At 46.9% G+C, this 20567-nt stretch overlaps 5 protein-coding genes across 5 annotated transcripts; 3 read left to right on the top strand and 2 right to left on the bottom strand.

Annotated features, from left to right (window-relative positions):
• Positions 1–196: 196 nt before the first annotated feature.
• N7533_007452 (SANT/Myb-like DNA-binding domain-containing protein) lies at positions 197–1277 on the bottom strand (the record flags this gene model as incomplete). Its single annotated transcript, XM_057104102.1, has 6 exons — positions 197–238; positions 306–389; positions 475–507; positions 566–613; positions 684–1080; positions 1273–1277. 6 exons carry the CDS (start codon positions 1275–1277, stop codon positions 197–199), a joined length of 609 nt encoding a protein of 202 aa, XP_056959059.1.
• A 6240-nt stretch (positions 1278–7517) lies between these two features.
• Positions 7518–8207, top strand: N7533_007453 (uncharacterized protein; the record flags this gene model as incomplete). Its single annotated transcript, XM_057104103.1, has 2 exons — positions 7518–7852; positions 7934–8207. 2 exons carry the CDS (start codon positions 7518–7520, stop codon positions 8205–8207), a joined length of 609 nt encoding a protein of 202 aa, XP_056959060.1.
• A 4149-nt stretch (positions 8208–12356) lies between these two features.
• Positions 12357–13452, top strand: N7533_007454 (ER lumen protein-retaining receptor; the record flags this gene model as incomplete). Its single annotated transcript, XM_057104104.1, has 3 exons — positions 12357–12456; positions 12528–12835; positions 12901–13452. 3 exons carry the CDS (start codon positions 12357–12359, stop codon positions 13450–13452), a joined length of 960 nt encoding a protein of 319 aa, XP_056959061.1.
• A 2421-nt stretch (positions 13453–15873) lies between these two features.
• N7533_007455 (uncharacterized protein) lies at positions 15874–17160 on the top strand (the record flags this gene model as incomplete). Its single annotated transcript, XM_057104105.1, has 4 exons — positions 15874–15969; positions 16079–16762; positions 16858–16923; positions 16975–17160. 4 exons carry the CDS (start codon positions 15874–15876, stop codon positions 17158–17160), a joined length of 1032 nt encoding a protein of 343 aa, XP_056959062.1.
• A 1116-nt stretch (positions 17161–18276) lies between these two features.
• Positions 18277–19619, bottom strand: N7533_007456 (putative translation factor pelota; the record flags this gene model as incomplete). The annotated part of the gene is made up of 3 exons (XM_057104106.1): positions 18277–18924; positions 18986–19474; positions 19542–19619. 3 exons carry the CDS (start codon positions 19617–19619, stop codon positions 18277–18279), a joined length of 1215 nt encoding a protein of 404 aa, XP_056959063.1.
• Between the last annotated feature and the right edge of the window lie 948 nt (positions 19620–20567).

Below are 20567 nucleotides of genomic sequence, written 5' to 3' on the forward strand. Positions count from 1 at the left end.
AACAAGAAAGAAAACCCCAATCGGAAACAGAAACCAGATCACCAACTCCATCTGCCTTGTAAAATCAATGGCTTCCAGTGGCCATTGATGAACCTTGCATCGCTGTGGAATTGCAGAATCCGGGAGAATGCCAAATTCGTAAAAGATGCTTAGAAACAGATCGTCACTTCATCAATGGTCATCGGACCCTCTGATATCAGAGGTTCTTGAAGTGCTCCTTGGCATATTGTTCGCATGCCTAATCACCGAAGATGGTTAGTTTAGATCAGAGCGAGCGTAAGATATTCTTCTCGATTGTGACGTACCTTGGCAGGCTTGCCAACTTTCTGCCCGATAACCTTCCATTTGTTTGCTTCGTAATCCTTAATTGCTTCGCGAAGTTTTATAGACTGCGGTAATTTAGTTAGTAATTCATAGAACTGCCAAAAAAAAAAGGTGAAATATGGCCTAAAGGCGGGAAGGAGAAAATGATACCTCATCCTCAGCGAATTCGGCGTAATGCATATCCTGTGGCACATGACGTTAGTAAATGTCAAATCAACAGCCAAGGACCGTCGGTACATACCTTGTACCAGTGCTTCTTTACACTGCCCTCAGTTCGTGTAGGGAAAGTCTGTGACGCGTCATCCGACATAAGTTAGCCAGTGTATTCGCGCAAAAGCGTTCGGGCAAAACGCGCGCACCTTAGCGATCTCGCTCCAACTGCGACCCGCGTCGCGCATCGTTTTCAATCGTTGCTCCTCCTCCGCGGTCCATGGAGTATTCGTGCGGCCTTTCTTCTTGGGTGTTGATTCCACTGGAGGAGGCATAGCGCCAGGATCACCCTCCATCGTGCCCCCCGCCGGGTTCATCGAGGCGGCCATCATGGTGGATGATCCGGGAATGGGGGAAGGGGGGCGTTTGCGCGATGATGTTTGTTGTTGTGGTTGCTGTTGCTGGGGAATCGGGGCGGTAGGGATTGGGATACCTTCAAATCCCTGTACGCGGTGGTGGAAGGGGTGAATTTGTTGTTGGGCGAGGAGATGTGGTGGCGCGCTGGTTGTAGCCGAGGTCTTAATCCGTTTGGATGTCGGAGGGGAGCTGTGAGATCGACGCGATCAGATGTCAGCAACGAGTCGAGTAGCAAGGCAGAGACGATGAGAACAACAAGAAATGAAAATAGAATCAATAAATAAATATAAACATAAATGTAGAAAGCAGAACGCGACCCAGTGGCAGTCCAGTCCAGGTCTCTCTCCTGCGGAGCAGAGATCATAGAGACGAGGGACTTACGACATGGTGAAAGACACACGCAGTTCTCAATCATGCGGTGTCGATTCATCTGTACATACACAAAGGCCACGTCGGGGGGTTAGCAGATCTGCTATAGGCGCGCCTTGGAGAGGGGGTTGACTTCTGGGAAGACAGGCCTCGTTACACTAGAAATGACACAGGCGCATCCCAGACAGAACCAGATAAGGGAAAGAGAGAACAAAGAGTTTCGGTAGCGCCGACCGGAGTGCTTGACACTGTATTCAAGGGAGGTAAAAGAAGACAACTGGGTTGTGTTTTATTGTTTTGGGGGAGGGGGGAGGGGGGGGGGGAGAGAGGTATGATGATTGTATAGGTGTGATGGGCTGGACTGGGGGTTGGGTGGTAGGGGAGGGGGGTAGCTCACAGATCAAAATCGCATGGTCGAAGCGTCGAATCGGGAACCTCGAATTCCTCCGTGTACGGGGAGAACATGAGGCTGGAGGGAAGGGAGAACAAAGGGAACAAGTGGATGTAGCGTGAGGGGAGGGGGGGAAAGGGTAGAAGTGAAGGGAAGGTTACAAGAAAGAAGGAGAAAAGGGAAGGAGGAGAAGAGAGAGGAAGGTGGAAAGGTGAGCGGGGATGGAGTCACCTCATATCACAACAAGCCCAAAGTCCAACCTTTTCAGTGTTCCAAGACTAGCGTCCCCCTCTCTTCCTTTATGATTTTGATCTTTGTTTGGATTTTATTTATTTAAATTTTCTATGATATTTTGAATAGAATTAATTTACTTAGATTTACTTTACACTCGCTTAGGTTTTATAATCCATTCCACGGGTATTCAGTACTACACTTTAGTCCTAGGGAAACATAACCCTTTGTTTACTAATACGAGTAGCTATTTAATCCATCCTTTTTAGTTACCCTCAGTTAATTGGGGGTTTGTTATGGCACTCAAGAATGGGTCAAAAAGTGGAGGGAGGGGAGAAAGAAGACCTTGGGCCTAGACCCTGCACACACACACAACTCCTCTTCGAAACTTGCCCCCCTCGATGCTATACACAATTCCCCTTCATCCACCTCCTGATCGGGAAATGGTCTAACTTCAATCTCTTGAGGAACCTATGGTCTCCTCCCTAAAAAACAAGGACATGCAAATCTGCTGCTTGCCTGCTAGTCCTCCGGTGCATTCCACCCATCGTTCGTCACTTGGCCTAGGAACTGATGTCCCGGGCAGGGGCCCTCCCACTGACTTGCTTGTGCTGCCCTCTAATTCGGCCGATGAGCCCTCTGCAGAAGCATGATGGCCCACGTCCGGCAGCTTCCATGAGACATTTGGGCCGAAGACACACAAGTGGTCTGTTCCAGAATCCGGTGACCCGGCGAACTCTCACAATCCGTGCCAGGATGGCAACAAAGATCCAATAACGCCCCGGACGCTCTATTGCAAAGGCATCCAATGATCTGGAAGCGTGAGCCGCAACCATGTCTGCTCCGGATTTCGACCTCTTGAAGTCTGTCCCCGTCCAACCCGAGTCTTGGCGGGCTAGTTCAAGCCACAGGTCGGTTTCGTGTGCAGCCACGCTCTGCTCTCCTCTCTCTTTCCCCTCTATTCTGCTTCTCACTGTTTCGACTCGATCGCTTGTTTGGGGGAGATGCTGACCCTATCCCGTGTTTCATGCCGCCCCTCTCTACCGAGGAGAACGGGTTCCGTGGTAATGGGTGGCAGCTTGAAACATGGATGCTTAAACGGAATTCTCCCCGTCAATTGCAGATCGCTAAAAATGGCAGCATACGTGGTGCTCAAGGAGACCAGTGTGATTGAGAGAAGGGGCAATTCGAGCCTGTCAAACTAATATTCTTCGATAATTGTGCCAATGAACGCTCCGGATCCGAGGCGCCGCACTGCAGTCATGAACTGCCGACCCGGGATCGTGCATTTTCTCGACATTAAGTGGCTTTTGTTTGCATTATGATGGGGATGGATGGGGCCCCTTTATTATAAACCCCTCTGGAGGACAGCAAAGAGTAATTCCAACTTCTTCTCCCGTTGTTGATGCCACGACCGAATCAGAGGTCATCTTATCAATCTATTCAGATACCGTCGGATCATGTGCTCGTTAACCAGGGTAGAACCCCGGCCGGCCGTTATAGCATCTCGTGTTTCCCGATGAGAATTTGATTCTTAACGCGTCATCCTGGAGATGCCTCGGGTGGTTACCAAACCCATCATTCTATCACTTTACAGAAAGTTGACGTGTATAATGGCCTAAATATTGGCCACGCTCATTTCCATGTTGTCCCTATGCAGATATAGATGATTTGTATCAATCAGTCATGGGTCATATACTACCTAGCATGAATCAAGATAGTATTGGCTATTAATATCCATTGTAGATATATTACCTAGGTAGGTTCCGAGTCGGTTCAAAGTACTAGTCATTGGCTTGGCCAAGAATACCGGCACCTACTGTATGTCCTACTTCTGCACTTACCCAGCTTTCTCTTAGTACCGTTGTGGTAATACTACTCAACTTGAATTATCTCCACTTGCTGCTCATTGCGGAAAGTAGGGCACAGCTAGCTAGCTCTAAATGGCCGGGGCTATTGTCCGGTCCATGCTCGGTCTAGACCTCGGCTTTGATTGGTAGCTCTAAGGCTGACAGAGAGAAACAAAAATTCTTAGGTACCTTACCCGTACTTATTGTACTACAGGTTGATGACAAGTGGAGAACGATAGGTAAATGAAGGGCAGTATAAAAAACCCCATCCATGGTATCCTTATATCAGTCCAGATCTGCAAGTTTATTTTGAGATAATTTACATTTTTATTCCAGCAACAGACAATCTTGGAAGTGATCAAGAATCAGGTATTCTCCACAACCGTTGCAGCTCATCCTTCAACTTTAAACATGGCCATCCAAGATGAGACTCTGCGTCCGTAAGCAGTTCCAAGAGTACTTTAGTTTCACTCATGTCATAAAATAATCCTCCGCGCATCGAAATAACCAACCCTGCCGTAGAACGGGTCGGCATATACTGTCTATTAGATAACGCCACACCACATATGAGTCGGACCGATTCCCGGATAGCCTCATCGTGGTTTCGGCCTTGGCGCAATCTTCCAATGCATATTTGGTGGGCAGTCGGATCCGATGCCATCAGGAGAATACGAGAAAGCTCGATATACTGACAGGCAGCGACGTGATAATCACTACAAAACAGCAGTCTTGGAAAATGAGGAGACACACCACTTTCTTTCCCACGGAATATCGGCTGGAAAGAAGGTGGTTGCAAGCTCTCCCAATCCTGCAGATACTACATCAAAGACTCCCACTTTTCTTTCGTTCGAAACTCGCTATCTCCGTAGGCGAGATCGGTAAATTTTGACGATAGGGCAATAGCTCTACATGTCCACATTAGGTCAGACGTAGGGCCGAACGATGTGTCTATATTGCAATGCTCCGCAATCGATCCCACGGGTCTTTGTGCAAGATTGGAGATAATAATTTCTTGGCGAAGAGCGACTAGAAAGGCTGCATCGGTGAACTTTGATTCTGTGATATTACCCGCTTTGATTCTTAGTAAAAGCCGAGCAGACAAAGTATGTGAATCGACCCGGTTTGATCCCGGCTGCGGTTCTGAATATGATATGGTACCAGCTGATGGAAAAGCAACAAAATCAATATGCTCACCTTTCATTTCTTCTATGAGCCGGAGAATTAAGGCCGATGCGAAAATGTTTTCTTCAACCGTTGTATCATAGTCATTCAGAGCGCGTATGAGAGAGCTGAGACATTTTTGCTGGCACTCTTCTGCGAAGACAAAGTACCCGTTGGATAAATCACTCAGTGTCGCGAAGATAAAGCAAATATTGCGTATAAGAGCGTCCTGTCAGTAGCGGCGGCATTTGAAACATGATTTCGAAAGTGCTTTTGGGGATCACCATAGTCGAACTGAATTTTCTTTGATCAGTCAACCAGTCAGTCGAGTGTCTTTAGTTGGTGGAAAGGCACATACCCAAGGAGAAAGCTCGACAAGAAAATGTTGGAAGAGTAATAGTTCAAACTCGGTTTGAAGTGGCCAGAAGATGGAGTTCTGACTAGTTGAAGAAAGGACTCCAGAGAATAGAGATGCCTACTTATGACATTAGATCGCCATAGCTTCACGGACCGTCAATCACATTCGAGTATCCATAAGAGCCTCTTGATATGAATAATTACTTGAACAATCGACTGATGCAATAAATGATGTGCTGTACTAGTCATATGATCCGTTGGAAAGATTGAAACTTCGCTGTCAGCCGTGTCAAAAGTCGAATCTGCAGGTAGATGGTCGCCTTGTAAAGAGCTGCCTTCCTATGGCCAAGTATCTTGCGTCAAAACTTCGGGCAAATTAGAACTCATGGGAGATGCAGACTTCTCAGGAGTATTTGTGCACGTTTTATCTTGACAAGGCGGATCATTCTCGTCTGCCAAGCCAGGCTGGCTGATGGTGGTCGTAGACAATCGCCGTGAACTCCTTATCACAACTTCCCCAGGTTCGGATGAATAGTGTACTGCGCGACAAACATCCACTTTCCCACCGGCACATTTTGCCTTGGCTTTTTTGCAATTGTTACATGGATTTCCTTGCTTGCGCTGACCTGCAAAGTGTGAGGATTTGAAAAGTTGTGGGCGATCGGCATACTCACAACGAACATGTCGCCTTCTGCAGCGGTCACTTATTCACTTGCTTAGCAGGATTTCGTTTAGTTATGAGGTTTGGAATTACATCGTAAAAGTGACTGGCCAGACTTCATACCATCCTAGTCGCGTTATTTCAGAGTCTAGGCTGAACTGGCTCTGGCTTTTCTTGCTCCTGGAATACAATCAATGATGACAAGACAGAATTTCAAAACAAAATCATTTATTATATAATTCAATTTTGTCTCGTGGGACTTAGAGACAAGAAAGACAAGGCAATTGTGGGGGATGGAGACTGGGGGAAAAGTCGGGTGCGGTTGCAAGAATGCGGGGAGTCGTTCTGTTAACGTCGATGAATAAGCAACCACGCCACTTCAATGCCCAGGATTCGATTGTTAAACCTAATCATGGTATATGATAGCTGGTGTTAATTCCTCCAGTTTTTGAAAGGTTTTAGATACATAGTACGAGATTTTATTCGCGTCATTGAATCTACTAGAAACCTATTACTTCAAACACTTTGTACCCATTTCCTTAGCACTTAATGAATTGTCAACTCAGATAGATAATGGGAAATGACAATTATCCATATTTCAGGAAGAACTATTCTTGTATTCTGCTAGTCGAATCAGCATCCATAGATTCCTCGTCGGCTATGATTGCCAAACCAGTTCCTATAATCCATGGCAAGGCTTGATCCCTTGGCAAACATATACAAGATCTCGAAGCCTTCACCTATTCCGTATCCACATGAATTCCATCCTATAGGCGACCAACAAACCCAGAAGCACAGGACCAGCTAAGATATGGCAACCCACATTCTGAGTAGCGCAGTACCGGAAATTACAAGGTTGCATCACTGACAGGATGTGAGGTGCTTAGAACCGCAAGACACACTATCTATAATTAATACATGTATCAGCAGTAGAATTTAGAAATGAACAAATGTTCTTGAACTTACAATGATATTCAAACTCTTCGCTAGTCAACGGCAGGATATCCTATCTTGGATCCAACGACAAAGTTCTCGTTGTGGCTAGAGAATTTTTGACATCGCCTCTGTTCTCACATGGTAAATCAAGTGCCTCATATATGCTTGATTGAGTCGATATTTCTTGGCGGCCGGTCGGTTCTGATCTGTTTGCCCTTACTGGATCTAACCCCCAAACCAATGTAACTTCGCAAAGACTAGACAACTAGCTCAGGACAAGTCGACTAACTATCGCTTAGAGCTCGTTTCTCGTGGGTAGTGAAACAAGAAGGACACTAAGTGCTTGGCTTTGCCTCCGTGCTTTGTCCGTAGTGCGAACGGGACAGGGTCGGGGGGCCAATGCGGGGAGCGACTAAGAATTAGGGGCAAATAATGAGAACAAACAGTGGCTGGAACACGAGGAAATGTGAAATTAGGTAAATAGCTACGCCGAAAAGCATTTCACTACGGCCACTCTCGATTTCACAGCAGTCAGTCAATAATAATAATAATAATATTAACCAACACAACTACTACCACAACCAAGAATCCACGCAGAAATCCCCCACGACGCCACGTGTGAGCAGAAGGACTGACCTGAGAGGCCCTACAAAAGGAGCTCGCAGTGAAAATGACCCTCACGTCCCTGCTCTCCGTGATGGCGTCGATGGCTACGACTGTGATGGCGACGGGCCTCACCACCCCCTTTGTCCAGCCAAGTGGATGTACCTCGGCCTTTGAGCTCACAACCATCACGGCCAGCCCGCTGGGCACACCTAGGAGCGTCAAAGTACTGGCATCCGATGCCGCAGCCCCAGGGTTCTCCTCTTGCCAGCCCTCCGGATGGGATACAGGCGCCAGCGATGACGATCTGTTTACCTTCAGCCCTGCCGTTTGTCCGCAGGACTGGACGTATTACGAAATGTCGTCGACAAAGGACTACTCCGCGGCATACTGCTGCGCCAGGTATGATAATCCCGTTCCACTTCCATCCCTGTCTCCCTCACCTATCTACACTCTCCCGTATCCCGTTACTGACCATCACAGCGGTTTCACCTTCCGAGCTGAAGGGTACGTCCTACCGACATCTGCTCTTATGCCGGCGTGTGGGCGGACGATCAACTCCGGGGAAACGACGATCACCGCCCCACTGGCATCGCGCACAGATGCCACAGGCACTTTCACACAGGGAATGATTGTTCATCGCGCATGGCACGTCACATGGGCTGGGTCGGACACGGCGACCATGTCCCCCTCGTTGCCTCCATTGACGTCGGGCAAGTACCTCGCCGTCTGGAAGCCCGGACAGGGGGGTCCCTGACGGGGCGTTTGACCACCACAATGGCGATAATAGCGGTGTCAGGGGATGGAACTCATTGCTGTACTTCGCGATGATCGGGGTCCCAATTATTGGGGTGGCTATTCTGGCTTGTGGGGGGTGGCTTTGTATCCGGAGACGCAGGAAGCGTCGTGCTAGACAGGCCACGGGGAATGTGGATCCCCAGCCGAAATGATTCAAGTTTGCGTCTGGAAATGGTGGCTGGCTGACTTTTTTTGTGGAAGAAGCTTTGGATCAGCTAGATCCTTGCGGATGGGTTGGTGAGGATGGAAATCATCGAGGGCGCTTGTGATTTGTATAGGTCCAAATTATTTCTCTATTTATCCTTCAGTAATGCTAGTAATATCCGGCGGTTATCTCCCCTACAACGGCATTTCAAACATCCTGGTCCATTTACTAGGTTGAGTTTTAAGACCTGCCGCATTTTATAAAGTTTCGTCTATCGATAAAATAAATGCAACCGTGCGAGTCATATGGAAAGTAATTCGAAAGGTATCATTCCTGATGATGGAGGCGGGAAAATTGACAAAGCCTTGGAAAGTTGCTTGGTATATAAGTAGTTCACTAGTATTGAAGTACTAGTACTTGCTTCCTTGCTGGCAGTAAATGATATATCCTAGGCAAGTCTTACATTTTCGTTTAACAGCCTTGGAATCCAGAGAAATCACTCTCAATCTAGCACATCAACACTCTTTTTTAGATTCCATTTAGTGGCCTGAATTCAGCGACGAAACAACTGCTTTATGGCCGCAGAAGCTCTTCAATTTTGACAAGGCCTGCCAAATCACCTTCGATCGTGTTTATGTGAGATTTCTCGACCCAGCCTTCTGTAAAACCGCCGCCAAAATCGACCACCCAAGCATCGTCTTTGCTGTCTTTTTATAGTCGTGTTCAGGGGCTATCTAAGTGAGATCTGGCGGTGCGCTCGTTGTTCAATGGACTCGGTAGAAGACCTCATTTTTTGCGAGACATAGTCAGCAAGATATTGTGCCACGAAAATCAGGCGGAATCAGAAAAGAGAGGGTTGGTGATGCAATGGATGGGCTGGATGAGCACAAGAAAAAATGGCAGCAGTAGCGGAGCCTGGAAAATGGGCTGCCTATTCACTGGTCCGAGCTGCTGTTCTGCTCTTTGCATCAGCTTTCGTGATAGAGAGTTTGGTCTCGATGAAAGGTTTCCCATGCACGAGCTGTGGTCAATTTCTCATCTACGTACGTACACTTACCAGCAAGGTTTGTTAGCCTTACTCCCCGAGCTTGAGAGATGTCGCTTCTTCCCATTTTTGGTGGAAGCAGGGCTCGCGTGATCGTTACAATACGTTCATGTGGAGATGAGAGTAGAAAATTTGAGAAAAACGTTGAACATGTATCAGAACGAGGCGGCTCAACAGCTGTCCAATCTACAATGACACATACACTGTACCTATCCCGCTTCGCGCCATAAGCTCTTCTGCGCTACGCAAGATGCCTGGCCGTGGGTGTGCTATACTAGTAGAAAGTCTACCGCGGAAAAGGGACTGGATTTATGCACCCGACACAGTTTCACTTACACTAGTCGAATTAACCCTTGTATATGGCTCACGAGAGCCACAAGGAATATTTAATATACTACTGTATCACACAAATGACCGCCCTTGTCCCTCACTCTGCTAAAGATGGGGTATACAGCGCAGTCGTTGTATCTAGCCTAATCGCACTTGCTCGTGCTGAGCTGCTAAACTTTTATACTTGTACTGATCGGAGGAATCTCTTTTATACAAATACTGCCACAAAGACGTTTTTGTAGAATATCCCAAGTGATTTCGTGGATAATTGATTCTATCAGCACTGGGTAGTTGAGTTGGCCAGAATTCTGGCTTCGAATTTTCGTGATGGCTTCTGTAACAGGTTGTAGCCCTGATTTCTCGTAGTGCCTGGATTCTGCTGGCCTGACTGAGTAAAGGAATAGTATCCACTCAATTTAGCATACTGTGGCGTATACGCCGGCGGGAGTAGTAGCCTATTTTCGAAAATGCAATATAACTAGCGAGATTGTGGTCTTCTCAGGTAATAGTGCTTATTTGTAGATAACTCGATGGAATAAGGTTAATAGTTATATATTATTGATTCTCTTGCAATGCATACGTCTAATATTGAGGGCTTTGTTATGACAGAAACGCCCGCTTTCTATATTCTCTACTGTATAATTCCTTTTGTTTTGTAGGAAGTAAAGGGTAGCTATCCGCTCTTTGGTCCACTCTATACAGCAGAATATTAATTTCAGTTCCCTCTATTATTTGATCTAATTTCCTCAAACAGTACTCTATGTCTATTACCTCTAGCTGGCTAATAAATTAGTAATACGGATTAAATTTGATCTGGTACTACTTGATAGGCCGAACTAGGAAAATCTTCAAGTAGGCTTTTTTAAGACCTGAGAAAACAAAGAAAATAAACTGTGCTATATAAGGAAATAATAAATGATACCAGTGAAAATGTAAAGATCTTTAGATTTGTTTCGTACTTTGTAAGGATCAAACGAAATCTTTGGGTTTGGTGGAAAGGGGACGTATAGATATACCAGTCCCTAATAAAGATAAAGTCTTAACTATTGGCTTCAACAAGTTTCATAATGAAAACCCTCAGATATTTACCTTTGTACTCTTCTCGATATCTCCCTGGAAAATACTTGGATAACTATTTTATGTTTATTTTTTCAATATTGAATGTCGAAATTCTGAAAAGATCGTTTCAACGATTTTAACCCTTCAACGATTGCTTTAGTGTGTACTCTAGATGCTTTAACGATTTTCTGGAGCGAAATTTTACTTGGATAATATTTTACTAAGTCTGTGACGACTTTAATGTCTTTAACGAGACTTTTATCTCGTTCAACGACAGGCGTTTCGTTAAATGATTATTTGACTGATATTCTTTAATGATTCGCTTAAGCTATATCTTTCACCGTTTCTTTGTCCAATTTTCAACGACTTTTTTCTAACGGCTTCGACGACTTCCTTTATTGACACGCTTCAACAACCAGCTTCAACGACCGTGGAAGCGGTCGGCTTCAACAACTTCCTTCAACAACTTCCTTCAACGACCAGCTGCAACGACCAGCTTCAACAACCAGCTTCAACAACCAGCTTCAACAACCAGCTTCAACAACCAGCTTCAACAACCGCTTCCACGGTCGGCTTCAACGACTTCCTTTAATGACCTGCTTCAACGACCGCTTCTACGGTTGGCTTCACCAACTTATCGAAATCACCTTCGCTGACAATTCTCCTAGTGAGTCATTTCGCTGACTTATTTAGCAGGATTTTCAATTTTTAATTCGTCCTTAATTTAGTAATTACTCCTTCAGCGACTTCACTTAAAAAGAAATACGTTACAAAAGTCTTCGTTGATTCCTTTAACGATATCAAAGTTCCGTCTTCGAACGGGCTACCAATAATCCCAAACCCCTGTCTGTGAGCTTCACCACCGGAATTTACTTCGGTGTGTATTTACAAATTCTAAATTCGATTTTAGGATTCAATACTTTAATGGTTTCGTTCTATAAAGCCCTTCAATATCTATCTAATATTTATTTACTCAATAGCCTTTAAAATCCAGTCTTCTTAAAACAGATTTTGAACGGACTTTTATCAAGTGACTATCTTAGTTAATTTATACTCTAATAGCTTTACTTCCCGAATTAATAGTCTTTCAATGAGGACTAGCTCTGTAACTCCAAATGAAAATGCCATGAAGGTTATTTTGTCTATCTTAATCTAGAGAGCTTATCTACTAGAATACTAGTAGTATAACCTCTTGACTTTAAATACTACATTCCAAGGTTTACATGATATTTGACACCTCAAGGACCAGGTGCCGATGCTGACGTCACGTCTCACGTGAGGACACGCGGCCCGAGCTCTGCGGAGACGATAGCGTGGAGCTCCCGTGATGACTTGGAGCTTCCTCCACGTCAACTGCTGTGGTTTGCAAATTGGAAGGATTGGGACCAGCAGGACTGTGAACTCGACCTAACAGCTACCGCAGAATACCCTGAATAAAGTCAATCTGGGCTTATTCCAGAAGCGATCTCCTTTGATCGAACTCGAACTCGAACACCTCTCTCCCCGCACCCAGCCATCCCTTCCACGCAATGGCGGTATTCAACGTATTCCGTGTCATCGCCGACATTGCCCACCTTGCATCTGTTTGTGTACTGGTATGGGCGATTCACAGGAATAAGAGCGCTGAAGGTAGGCGATATGGCCCTTTCACGATTCCGTCCGATAACATGGTCCACTGACCCAGACCTTGTTATTTCTAGGCGTTTCGCTCCTCACACAGCTGCTTTATGCCCTAGTCTTTTTCACTCGATATTTGGACTTGTTTTCGAGCTACTCATGGTCCTTCAGCTACTATGGAGCTGGAGTACTTTGGAACACCCCTTTCAAGCTTTTGTTTCTTGCCTCCTCCTCCTACCTTATTTTCTTGATGATGCGGGTCTATCCTCGGACACGAGAAAGAGAACGTGCTTGGAAGCTCGGTATATGGTCGGTGCTTGGTTCAGTAGTTATTGCTCCAATTGCTATTGTCATAACATACCGAGGGTTTCCTTCTTTCTGGTTGAGCGAGGTAAGTGGAGACATCCCCGCAACCTCAAATGTCTCGTATCGAGCGAATTATTGACCGATGTATAGTTATTCTGGGCATTCTCGATTGTCCTCGAATCGGTGTGTGTTCTGCCGCAGCTCCTTCTTCTGCGCCAAACTACGGTTCCCACCGTGATCGACTCCTACTACCTTGCATGCCTGGGATCCTATCGAGCACTCTATATTCTCAACTGGATGGTACGTGGATTTGGTTCTGAGAAGCACTGGGATCCCATTGCCTTGATCTTTGGTATCATCCAAACTGCTTTCTATGTCGATTTTGCCTGGGTATACTATTCGCGCCAGCGCGTGAAGCTCCGTAACGGTGGTGTGGTGGATTCAGATGACTATAACAAGAGCTGGATAGTCAACCGCGTGGTCAATTTTCGTGCTCGGCGCACATCGGCCGATGAGGAGCAATATCTGCGGGAAGAGGAGACGGAAGGAGACAGCCAGCCCAACACCAACAGATGGGGCGCACGGGGTATCTCTGTGGCGGCCGATGATACCTTGGATAATCACGGGCACGGCCATGAAGATGGCCTAGAAGGATTCTCGGATGAAGATGATCTCGTTCCAGATGCTCGCCAAGGTCGTTGATTGTCATGCTCATTATTGCAGTGTTCGGATACGGAACTGCGTGGCAAATGAGATCGACGCATTTTCATTCATGTGTTACGTTTCTATCTTCTGCTTGTTGGCTTCCTTATTTCCGGAAACATTTATGGAGCGATCGTATCTAGAACCCTACGGAAGGGGCCGCGACCCACTCTGAACCTTGGAACGCGTTGTGTATGTCATATTAGCCTCAGTATCTCGGTGTTTCTTTTTATCGGGTCTCCATATCACTCTGAATATTCAAAATCTGCCCTGTTGGACTGCGCCGTTGGACTGCAATATGATTCAACTCGTACGTTTCCTTTTGGCCCCAATTGCACAGCCAAGCTAGGTCATTTATGGGAAAACTTGACTGTGCATCGGTGGTTCCATTCATATAATCTTTTCCCTCATAATCAGTGCCAATTAATGGGCTCGCCCCAGTATTATGACGCCCCGTTTGTTTCACGGGCGAGGCAGTTTTCGAAATCTCCGGAGATATACCGATATTGCCCAGGGAGAGTGGTAGCTCATTTCCGATCGCCTGTGAAATATCTTTTTGTTCTATCATTCTTTGATCAATCTAGCTCAGAGGCGACGGGATGAACACATAGTAGACATGCTTAAACCAAGAGATTTTGGGGCGCTTAGATTATGGAATTTGACATGTCCACGTAGGTCAACATGGTCCGTTCATCGACGCGATGTGGGGGACACGATGGCCGATGAAATGACGGGCACATCCTACAGGCTACATTTTTAAGGTGAGGACCCGTCACTAAACGGGAAATCGGACTTCGCCTTGTGATTGAAATGACTGTGCCCGTCGTGCTGATTGGTGAGACACCAGAAGAAGATTTCTCGTGGCAGGGAGAATGCATGGTGAAAGAAGTGGTGGGGGGAGAATCCCTGCCAGCGCTTAACCAGCGGTCCTGAATCCTCCGACACAAGCCACCAAGGCACTGCGCGCGGGTAGAGCAGGTGTTGCTTTCAGCCTCACCAGACCAGGATGTGTCTCCGATCCAGTCAGGAGCCGCTGAGAAATTCTGGGCTAGAAAATGAGGATGAATGGATGAATCACTTCAAGCACCCCCGGAGGTTCATTTCCCTTGATCTTTTGACTTTGACCACTCTAGCCGCTCTCGGACATTGACTCCCGTATCTGACGAGTCTCCTATGGCCTTCTTGGTAGGAATTCAATAGACTTACAGTGGTTGTTTGATCCTCTACTGCATGATGGGGTCAAAGGAAAGAATCCTTTGAAACAACTTTATCGCGAGGCTGCATCGGTTTTGGCCGGGATTGTGCAGAGAGCAGCGTTGGAATCAAGCGAGCACAAATAAGAACCCGAGGATTAAAAGCGGAGAAGATCAAGAGGAAACAGGAAAGAGGCAAGAAGACGAAAAAGGAAAAAGCAAAAGCAAAATAAACAGGGGGCCAATGGGTTTGATGATCCTGTTCTGCTGCCCCGGCGAAGATCCGGAATCCCTCGAACGCATGCCTGTGCACCGCCAACCCCCCAGAATCGATTATTATCATTATTAATCCTTCGGATGGGCTCCAGCGGCGCTAATCAGACGCTGTCAATTTGGCCCTAAAGTTCCCACTCCACTCTCCCGGGTGCTTCCTTCTGGGGCCCGGCAACGTGGATCTGTTGGTCTGCTCCACCCTTCTTGGTCGTCGGCCCCTACTTCTCGTCAGGGTGTCATGATGACTTCGGACACTGCTGAACAAGGACGGTGTGGGCCTGGAATCATTCCTCATTTCCAAGCTGCAGACTCGGAGTCTGTGCCCACCCCGTCTTTGGGGGCTTGAATGGAGCTTTGGGGGCCAGAATCGATATGGAGCTGCTGGCACTATTGGTTTCGAAGGCGCTTAAATATAGGCTACCGACGAGTCTACACTTTCCTTCCCCCGAGCGCTTCGATGCAGCACGCCCGCCAGCGGTACTGATTTCAGTTTCTGGTGCACTCTGAGCCTATGGTTCTTCAAGCCAAACTGCTTGTTCATCCTGCCTTGCGAGGCATTCCGGCGTGGGCTGTGATATCTCGATATTGCGTCTAGAGAAGAGGGGAATTGACTCTATATCTTTGTTCGTTTCTGCCCCTTCTGCGTCTCTTCGGGATTCTCATCTTATGGTGTCTTGGATCGAATTTACAAGTTACTAAACGTATTGTGGTGGACAATAGTCATATTTTGATCGCTTTAAACGCCCGTGTTTGTGTACACGCCATCTCCGCAACTCACCACCCACTATACATTTCCAACCGCCGTCTTTGTACGCCTACTCCTGCACGGAGTTGTTTCGTGTTTCATCTTCTGCCACCTGAACTTTTTGTTCCAATCAACTGCGTCCTAGGCCGCAGAATCATAAACTTACTACTACATACATGGTAGTTATTTTCTGCACGCCTAACAAATAACATGTCTCTACGTCAAGGCCATGGGCTCCCCGACTCCGGGGAAGAGATACAAGGATACTATCAGACTCTTGGTCCCGAATGGCCTGGAGTTGATACAGTATGTCAAGTAGCTGACACCGACTCCGGCCCCCCCGGCCCCAACCTGTGGTTGGGGCCATACGGGTTACCCACATTGAAACGCATTCGCTGATCATTGATATTTTTAGCCTGCGTTTCAGACCCCATATATGGATGTAAATCAACCATATTGCTCCGAGCCTATAGTACATCCGAATATCCTCACACCAATTAGTCTCCCAGACAGTTCATTCCACCCAAGTCCGGTAGCCGGCCACCGAGCGCCAGAATACCACCCTCAGGAATACCGCTACGTCAACGACCCAATTGTTCAAACACAAGGTCTTGGGATTTGCGCGCCTTTTCCAAGCGAATATCCTCGATCGTCCGCGCCAAGTTCCGCCAGCTATGCATATGCTCCGGACCACCTGCACTATGGCCTGGGCCAAACTCCCGCCCCGTCGCCGCGAGCTCCACCTCCAAAACGTATGAAGCGAACACCCTCCAAAACTCCATCAAGAGATACTCCAATCAATATACTTCCACACCCAGAGGGGATGGAGCGGATGGAGCGTGATCGCGAGCGTAGGAGTAATCAACCGTCTCCGCCGATCATGCCACCCAAACCTCGTGCACCAGGTCGCGGTCGTCGTGATCCACAAGCAGAGGAAGAGGATCTTTTTGTAGAGAGCCTGCGTGAACAGGGCTACTCGTGGAAAGTCACTCGTGACCTGTTTTGCGAGCACTTCGAGAAGGACGTCACCGAGGCCCGACTTCAGATGCGGCTGGGACGTCGGAAAAAGGAACGGTCATCGCGCTGGGAAGATGCCGATGTGAGTACGTGAGCCTCATCTCATACGAGTTTTGTCGAGATTGAAAGTATACTTGGATATCCAGGAATATATGCTAAATATCAATTGCTATTTAGATACAACTTTTGACTAGCGCTCATGAATCATGGCGGCAAGAGAAGTATAGATTTATTGCAAATAAGGTGAGCATGCCTCTGCTTCGATTTGTTTTTCTGGGTCTCATAACTCGCTAGATGAAAGAACTGGGCTCTACAAAGATCTACACACCCGAGCAATGTAAATTACAACTAGCTCTTCTAGAGACAAAACAAGACACAGCAGAGGAGGAACAAGGGTCGCCTTCCATGACATCTGAGCCCCCGAACTCACCTCCTGCGCCATCTACGTCTCGAAAGCGTCGGCGCAATTCACTGGAGTAATGAACACCCTACATCATCATTATCATTGGCGGCATTTTTCACATCATCACAGCTATATTCCCCATCTCACGAAGCACATTAGCAGCCGAGGCATCCTGTGGACTTTTTTTACTATCGTTCTTCTGCATATTACATACACACTTTCTCAAAACCTGTATTTCGAAAAATAGCGCAATTTCAACCAAACAGAGTCATAGAAGCAAATACTTACTACCTAGTTGAAATTGAAGATATACTTAGAACTTGAAACGTTGGGGTCCCTTATTTGGGGCCCCACCTATAAGTAGTGTAACCCTTACCCTGATTAAGTGCTTACGCAGTGTTAACCTTGGAGAGAGTACTCCGTCCAGTCGGCCAAGATGAACATGAACCAATATGGAGAGAAGCCACATAATATCGGATATATAGGTACGGGTCAAGACAGTAAGCACTAAATCCGAGCATTAGCCCTTGGGGGTGGTGAACAATTTCCCGATTCTACTATTTGGCCCCAACGATGGTGAGCTCGGAGCCGACCCCAGCGCACAGCCTATCTATCCCCTTTGCAGTAAAGTTGAAGCCGCTAGGAAGAAATGAGGCGACGCTAATTTGCTAGTGCTTTCACTCCACAGTTGCCCCTGTTGATACCTACCTAGGTATTCAAGGTTCGGAAATCCCCCGCCCAGCAATCTCCTTTATAAATAGTTGCAACGGTCCTCGCAAGCACCGACATTCCGGTTCTTGGGAATTGTTTTGGCCCCATCAAACAGCCCCATCCCCCAATTCTTAAAATGCAGCTACTAGTATCTTGATGTAGATGACCTCGGGTCAAATTGCCTAGGCGTGCTAGGTCTAAAGATCGGGATATTGGGCCATGTAGTGTGTTGGGATGCCTAAAAAAAGGATCAGGTCGTTTCCACGGGCATACTAGTACGATGACCCCCGAGTCGGAAGGATCGCACTAAAAACCCCACTGTCGAAGGATAGACTGTCGGAGATCATCAAGATTGGTTCTATTCCACGAGATTAGATCAACATCTATATTATATTACTAATATGAAATCGAACGGCTCACATCGTAATCTTTGGCGAAATGTAAGCTCTATTCATGATTCATATTTCGTTATTCTGACTCTATCAAGTTTCCTCCTCGGAATCCAAATCATCTTCGATGATAGGGAATGTCAAGAGTGCTGCAATGCCACCAAGTCCATCGAGACGTCGCCCACTCTCATGATCTGAACTGAGGATTCGTACTTCTCCGCCCTCGACATCTCGTACTCGATCCACGAGGGATACCCAACGCTTTCGCTCGGCAACATCTTGGGATCGGAATAAGCGATTGGACATAATAAGGATGCCGCCACCGCGCCCAACAGCGCCTTGCTCCACTGCAGACTCTACCTCGCGCGGGCCATAGGTCGCTTTGTTGGTCTCTTTCCGGAGCTGGTCCAGGAAATCATCCATCAATCTTGTCTCACGGGCATACTTGGTGTCTGATAACATATTCTTGACCGCGGGCGATTGAAGAACCTCTGATAAGGAGTTCAGGTAGCCAGAGGCGGAGTGAACGACCACGATGCTGGGCAGTAGTCGCTTGAGACCAGGCATTGTGGTAGAAGCCTCAGATTGAATGTATTTCTGGAAACCGGCAGCGACAAACCCAGGTGAGGCGAGTAGGACCGGTCGTACAGATTCGTTGTTAGAAGCAGACGTTATACTGGTATTAAAGTCCATCTGCCGAAGCAGAGTCTCTAGTGTCACACGATAGAACTTGTTCATCCCCTGCCCATGAAATTAGCCGTACTTCTTCCGGGTACGATTTTACTGCAGCAACAGTACTCACCTTATCATGATCACTTCCGCCCTGCCGTTTTCGTGGCACAGACATCTCTACCTTCTGCTTCATTATTGTCTGAAACTGTCCAATAAAGCAGATATGTGCCAGTCCTTCCTGCATAACGACAGCAATAGCCTCGGCACGTCGCTTGCCGCCTTCATCCACGGCATCCTTCAACATTTCCACGGCGATACTATCCCAACCGACACCCTCGCCATTTGCGCCGATCTCCTTTTCGAGGGTGAAGTTACGGTTCAGCTCCAGGTCGAGGGTATGAAATTGGCCAATCTTAGTGTGAGAGGTTTCGTTCATGATTTGTCCAGATACATGGAGCTGCGAGCTTTGTGGGTCGAAATCTAGGCTTTTGACGCGAATCTCGAGGGTAAGGTGTACACGCGCAGAGGATGTAGAGCCAGTTTCTTGTGTTGATGTGATACGGCGAATTGCGCTGGCACGAAGGACATCGCTTGGTCGGATCAAGTTGTAGGCATGCCACTATTATAATCAAATTTGATTAGACCATTGTCGGCGGAGTAATTAATCGAGGATTGGTTGCAAGTACCATATCTTCGGGCTCATCGGGGCACAGGGTGACTGTGCCCGAGCCATTATGCTCGATCTTATTCTTGATGAGACGCATTGAAGAAGTGGCTTTGCGGTTTTCACTTATGTTGAAGATGTGTAATGTCGCGCGCGGATCGAGGGATGTGGAATTTGTGATGGATCTCCAGGAAGGACGATGTAATGATGATTGTCACACAGTCAGTTCAATCCCGTACTGAGTTGATCTCGGCCAATTGCTCGCGGTGGCTTGCTGTGGACAAGTATGAATTAAACCCGATAAATACTCTGCCTTGGATGACCGCGTCCCTGCCCCGCGTCTGATACTGCCACTCGGGACCGCCTACCCAGTCACCCAGTGTGGGCACATTGGACGGCCAGATTAGGCTTAGTACGTGGCATCACATGATCCAGCTTCATCGTTCAACTGCTGGGCTCAAATCGCAATGCCCCGCCTCGAAGAAGCTATGAGCAAGGTCCCCATCCTCTGCTATAGCAACCAATAGACCGATTGAGAGAAGGCTATAAGAAGAATACTTTAAATTAACGGTTATTTAAATCTACTCACCCCAAAGACGAGCAGATGCAATGGGAAAAGCATCATTATCTAAATATGAAAATAGATAATTGATTAAATGGCAAGTGACATAAGATAACTAAGAATAGGACGTGTCACGTGTCAACTTGAAGGCATGGTAGTTTTTAAAAACCTCAACTAACTGAGGACTAAAACGAAAATATAGGTTCAGCAGAGCTAGAACTTTAGCGGCTAAGCCATATTCACAGAGTGTTTTACCATGAAATAGTAGGATGACTCGAACGAGAAATTTGACTGGCCATTCCACATTGATGACTGACAATTTCAATCTAAAGTTTCAGCTATGTAACTGTACAAGTACTACCATATATCAGTGACCCCACACTTGCACGATTGATGGATACCAAATTTGCATCGGGGACTCTTTTGGGAAAATGCGTGCAATTGAGGTCACGGTCCCCGCGGCTTATCGATAACGAGGTCTTGAGG

This window comes from Penicillium manginii (genome assembly GCF_028828005.1).
Source record: "Penicillium manginii strain IBT 31320 chromosome Unknown utg000005l:1.0-5665137.0:1.0-5668048.0, whole genome shotgun sequence".
NCBI lineage: Eukaryota > Fungi > Ascomycota > Eurotiomycetes > Eurotiales > Aspergillaceae > Penicillium > Penicillium manginii.